This window comes from Mustela nivalis, assembly GCF_964662115.1.
Source record: "Mustela nivalis genome assembly, chromosome: 20".
Lineage (NCBI taxonomy): Eukaryota > Metazoa > Chordata > Mammalia > Carnivora > Mustelidae > Mustela > Mustela nivalis.
The window spans coordinates 22723728-22730018 of record NC_139039.1 but is presented as its reverse complement, the minus strand read 5'-3'; the positions used below and the strand labels follow the sequence as shown (position 1 = coordinate 22730018).

The following is a 6291-nucleotide window of genomic DNA, read 5'->3' as shown; positions in this document are numbered from 1 at the left end:
ACAAAGTTGCAATCTCTTTATCATCTATGTGAAGCTGGTTCATACTTGAGAGATGCTTTTTGAACATTTCAGCCTTTTGACCCTTTGTTCATGAAAAGATGAACATTTTTTAGAATAACATTAAATATATCTGGCTAGTCTTGAACAACATGTGGCAAGGGAGCTGACCAAGGAGCCCATTCATTCTCTTAAAATAATCTCAGATACTTACTAAGACCTAGAAAAAGTCCATTTTCAGAAACAACGTATTATAATTCACAAGAACAGTTATTAATAAAATTCTACCATGTTTTTTAAAAGGCTCTTTTAAAGGGATAAGTCATGGGGAAAAGAGTAAAATTTCCCACCCGTGGGTGGATTGTGGATCAGAAAGATTAACATTGGAGTTCCTTGAGCTGGTACTACACTGGGTCTGTGTGAGGTTATATTCATTTGTTTTCATAGTCATTCAGTGCATTTACTTAACAGATTTATCCAATGCCTTCTAATGTGTCAGGTACCTGGTGAGTGCTGGGCAACACAGGCTTAGTTTCTGCCATCATGGAACTTTTAATCTAGTTGGGTAATGGGGGTGGGGGTGGGTTACCATAATATAGCAGCAAACCATGAAAGAAAGGCTCTAAAGAGTTTGGGGGCAGGATGGGTATGAAATCATCCCTGAGAAAATGGGACTTGAAGGAGGAACAGTAATAAATCATACAAAGAGAAGGTGTGCTAGTGTGAGGGGAAACTGCCTGAACCAAAGACCTAAAAACCCGTTGTTTGGGAAAATCCGAGCACAGAATGTCATCCCAATCTGGGAGCACAGAAAGTTGTGCAAGATGTGCGGGCAGGAGTCTTGTGGGATGGTTTCAGTCGTTCAGTATTTACTCTACGACATGGTCTACGAATAGGTGAGCTGGTTCTATGATCCGCAGATGGGTTTTTGCTGCGTTTTTTGACCAGCTTTTTTGGGGGGGGAAGGAGGCGGGGCGGGACATACATTCTCGAATTAGAGGTCGCCTGTGCTCATTGGCCTAACACACATACGCTCGTGAGACCCCTGAAGGAATGCAGTTTGCTAGCTTCTCTCATGAATCGCTACACTTTGTACTTAAAATAGCACCAAGGAGGAGCCGCAACAGAGACTGCAGAGCCTGCGCTTTGCAAACCCAGCGAGCTCCGTTCTGGGATCCGGCAGGCTACACTGGAGAGGGCGGGGAAAGAGGAGGAGCTCAGCGCTGGCACCCACTGCGCATGCCCGGCCTCGTTGCCAAGGCAGCCGGGAAGCCGTAGCCCGGAAGCGGATCCTTGCAGAGCTGCCTGCTCTGAGACCGACCCCTGTGGACTCCCTTGTGACCAGTTCCTGCGCCCGTCTTAATCAGGGCAGAGCAGATGAGGAGCCCAGTATGATGCAAAGTGATAGCCATTCGCCTAGAAGCCCGGGAATTGAGGAGAGCAAGGGGAACTGGCCCAAACGGACATCAGGGCTATGGGAGACCTTTCTGATGGGACCTTTACTGATGAGGTCCAGAGTTCCAGTTCTTTCAGCTCCTCCGGAGGACAGCAGTCCTGGTCCCGTACCTCTGGGAGCCCATCTGGGAGTGGAAAGACCACTGCACGCTTGGAGTATCGAGACAGACAATCTGAGCTTTCAGACTGCCCAAATAATGAAAAGAAATTCACTAGGAAATGGATCAACCATCTCAAGGGCAAAGAAACGAAGTCTGGACAGCGCCAGTGGGACACTAGACTTCAAACAGAAATCACTCGGGAATCTGATGAAGAACGGAATGCCCTGCGGTCTTTTTGTGACATTAAAATCAACCTGATCCATCACAGAGCAAACTCCAAGGAGAAAAAGGGCAGCAGACCTAAAAGGCTACAGCTTAGATTGGATGCAGAGGTTTCAGAGAAAGAGGACTTAAACTGTACCATTCCTGATGAACTTTTGAACAGAATCTACCTTAAAAACATGAGGACAACACCAAAACAGGTGGCGACAGCTAAGCAACACATTTCTTCTTCGTGTCCCCACTGCAACAGAAAAAGAGCAGAACTGGCTCAATCTGTCTTTCTGCGACAGAAGAAGACTTTGCTAGAGTCCCTTCTACTCCAAGAGAAGATAGACAAACACCTTTATACCAAAGACTTTCTTACCCGTATTGGAGATGCACATCAGGAGGGTTTTCCCAGGCTTTCAGACGACCCCAGAATAATCTGGAAAAGACTGAATGAGAAAAGTCGGATCAGATACGATGGTTTTGAAAGGTCAGATAGAGAGCAGATGCGTCAGAATGAAAAAAGCGCTTGTCACTCACCCTTTCTCTGCTGCTTGACCAAGCCACCTACTCTATCCAAACAGGAGATGGTGTTAACCAATGATAATGTGTAATGTGGATAAATGTTTCTGTTGTGTTTTTGAATAATCATCATTTTTACAGGTACTTGGGAAACTAATTTAAGACTTGACTATGCTTCCTTCACAGCTGTGTGGGCTAAAAGCTCTCCATCCATTATGTTTATTATTATTATTGTTATAGATGGCAACACTGTAGTTGGTATACTACAAAATGTTTGAAACAATCCAGGAGAGAGATGTTGGTGGTTTAGACTAGGGTTTGACAATACAGATAGAAGTACAGAGATGTAAGAGATACTTAGGAGGTAATAATTAACTATCTTTGGTGAAGAAATGGATATGGGATTTAATAAAAGGTAAATGTTAAGAATGGTACTAAATTTCTGACTTGTGCACTTGGATGAAAAATATTAAAGGAACATTGGAAAAGGATCTTGTTTGATGGTAGTGATTAAGAGTGTGATTATCTGAGCATGGTTAGTTTAAGGTATATTTAAGACATTTACATTGAGAGGTTGGGAAATGGCTGGTTATTTGTGCTTGCAGTCAAGAGAAAAGCTCATGCCTAGAGATTTGAAATAAAGCGTGGGGTGGAATCACTGACCTATAGTTGGAAATTGAAATCAAAGATACGGTAAACTTTTCTAGAAGGAGTGGAATCCAAGAGGAGAGGTTATGAGCAGCTCCTGAGAAATCCAGCAACTAATGGCTGGATGGAAGAGAATAAGCAAACAAAGGAGGTTAAGAAAAATGACCACAGAAGGATAAAGGAAGCCATAGTGTTAACAGAGATCAAAGAAAGAACATTCCAGAAAGGATGGGCTAAGTATGCTAATGAAGCAGAGAGTTCCTGTGAGACAATTTCCTTACCCTTACCTGTTGGGCTCTGTTGACCTTAGCAACAGACACTTCACTTATGGAAATCAGGCCAAGTGGATCGAGGAATAAATGTAAGGTAAGGAGATGAGGCCTATGGATGTGCAATAATCCTAGAAGTTCAGCTGTATGGGGAGAAAAGGGGTAGCTGGAGGTAGATACGGAAGTGAGGGAAGAATGCTTGCTGTGAGTGCTCTAAAAAGTCTTTTTAAAACAATATTACCCCCTAGAGAACACCATGGTATTTTGAAATACATTTATTGGGAAAAAAAGTGTTAGGTGGCATTTTGAGATAGCATTTTGAGAAGTCATATTTGTTATTTTTCTCTAAAAATATAAATCCTAGAATTAGTGACAGTACCTGGAGGACATTTTTCTGCACATCTAACACCAAAGCTTATCACAGTCAAAAATAAATTTGTAAAAAACAGCACAAAATAGTTATTGTATCATATTCCAATAATAGTCTTTGGGTTTAGACTTTCATTTATGTACAAAGATACTGTTTTGTCCTGTAGAACTTAGCATATTTCCTCTTAGTCATTCCTAAATAAAATGGAAAACATTACCATTTTCATAGTAACTTTTTATTTGAAATCCACATTATGTCATGCTTTATCTTTGCTATCTCAATATATTCCCATTTCGTGTAATCAAAATTCTGAATAATTTCCTATTTAGAATTCCCCTTTAAAGGTCATAATCCACCCCCTCTGTAAACTAAGCTAGAAATCTAAGAATCATTACTTGTTCCTCCTCTTTTTCATTAACAAACCCCAAGCTAACTCTTTCAGCAAGACCACTGGATCATTCTTCTGACCATGACTTATTTCCATCTTGTTACCACTTTCCTCATCATCTCACTCCCGGCTTCTCTCCTCTTCACTCCATTACCAGTTGTCATAACTATATTTCTAACACACAGACCTGCTCAAGTTATTCTCTTGATTTAAAAAATAATGATTCATCAGTGCAATAGAAAGAGCTTGAATTGGGGCACCTGGGTGGCTCAGTGGGTTAAGCCTCTGCCTTCGGCTCAGGTCATGGTCTCAGGGTCCTGGGATCAGGCCCCACATCGGGCTCTCTGCTCAGCGGGGACCCTGCTTCCCCCTCTCTCTCTGCCTGCCTCTCTGCCTATTTGTGATCTCTCTCTGTCAAATAAATAAATAAAATCTTAAAGAAAAAAGCTTGAATTAATGCCACGTAGATGTTCCTTCAGATTTGACCCACGTTTACCTGTCTAATCTCATCCTTCATGCCTATCCCAATCCCCCCACATTTAAGCCCCTCCATAAAACTTGCACTTCCTGAGCTCTCCTGTTCTTCTTGCCAATATTTTACAAGTATGCATTTGTGTTGCTCAGATTCTCTTGTCTTTTATAGTTAGTATACTCCTTAACTTTTTCTATTTCATTATAGTAAGTAGATAGCACAGTTGCATGATTCAAACTGTCAGAAGGATGTCAAAAGTCTAAGTGTGCAGTTTCCCGGCTACCCTGTTATCCTCTCACTTCTTCTATGTGGGCCTGCAAGAGTCCTGGCTGCCAGATTAACTCTTTACTTGCTGGATCATGGGATAATCAGGTATCCCAGGATGAGAGCAGAGGTAGAAGAAAGGGAACTGGGGAGTGGCTACTTATCAATCAGGACAGAGCATTCCTATGTTTCAGCCAGTACAACCAAATTAGTGTGTATGAGCTGACTATTCATATTAACTCTAAGTAGCCACTTATACTAGTTTCTTATCTTTCCAGCATTTACGCAAATAGAAACACCAAAGATAATTTATGATATACTCTCTTCTGTACCTTTTTTTCACTGTGAGAATATGTATGTGTATATAAAATTTGCCATTTTAGCCATGGCTCATTGTACCATTCAGTGACATTATTTACATTAATAATGTCGTGCAATAATTTCTCATTACCTCAAACACAAGCTCCAGATCTGTTAAACAATAACCACCCTCCACCCTTTTTCTCCTCCTCCCAGTCTCTGGTAACCTCTATGTACTTTCTGTGTCTATGAATTTGCTTATCTAGATAATTCATATAAGTGGAATCATAATGTTTGTTCCTCTGTGTCCGGCATCTTACTTTGCTTTGGACTCACATTTGGCTACTGAGGTGGAGCATCTTTTCATGTGCCTCTTGGACATATAGGTGTCATCTTTGGAGCAATGAGTATTCAAACACCTTTGCCTATTTTATAAATTGGGTTGTTTTGACTATTTTGTTGACTTGCAAGAGTCATTTATATATTCTGGATATGAAACCCTTGCCTGATATATGAGTTGCAAATATTTTCTCCCATTCTGTGGGCTGCCTTTTCAGTCTCTTGGTAGTGTTCTTTGGTGCATAAAAGTTTTTAATTTTAATGAAGTCAGATTTGTCTATTTTTTTCTTTTGTTGTCTATGCTTTTGGTGTCATATTTAAGAAACCATTGCCAAGTCTAAGGTCATGTAGACCTATCCTTATGTTTTCTTTTAAGTTTTCTATGATCTTAGGTCTTAGGTTTTGGTTTTTAACCCATTTTGAGTTTTGTTTTTTTTTTAATTTATGTTGTGAAATAAGGATTCATTCTTTTGCTTGTGGGTATCGAGTTTTCCAGCACAATTACTAAAGAGACTGGTCTTCCCCATTAAATAGTCTTGGCACCCTTCCCCAAAATCAGCTCACCATAAAAGTGAGATTTTCTTCCTAGACACTAAGTTCTATCCCATTGATCTAGATGTCTATCTACCCTTATGTTTGTGCCACAATGTTTCGTCATTTTGCTTTGTTGTTAGTATTGATGAGTGTGAAATCTTCAGTTCTGTCATTCTTTTTCAGGACTGTTTTGGCAGGATGTCTGGGTGGTTCAGTGGGTTAAAGCCTCTGCTTTTGGCTCAGGTCATGATCCCAGGGTCCTGGGATCAAGTCCCGCATCCATCTGGGTCCTTGCTCAGGGGGGAGCCTGCCTCTCCCTCTGCCTGCTGCTTCCCCTGTTTGTGGAGCTTGTACCCCTTTCTTGTCCTCCCCCCGCCTCCCTACCCCCAGCAAATAAATAAATAAAACCTTAAAAAAAAAAAAGA

General features: G+C 41.2%; 1 protein-coding gene across 1 annotated transcript; it reads left to right on the top strand.

Annotated features, from left to right (window-relative positions):
• Window positions 1-1262: 1262 nt before the first annotated feature.
• LOC309855328 (uncharacterized protein C8orf48) lies at window positions 1263-2773 on the top strand. Its single transcript, XM_082715507.1, has one exon. It carries the CDS (start codon window positions 1472-1474, stop codon window positions 2372-2374), a length of 903 nt encoding a protein of 300 aa, XP_082571633.1. The 5' UTR covers window positions 1263-1471; the 3' UTR covers window positions 2375-2773.
• Window positions 2774-6291: the final 3518 nt, after the last annotated feature.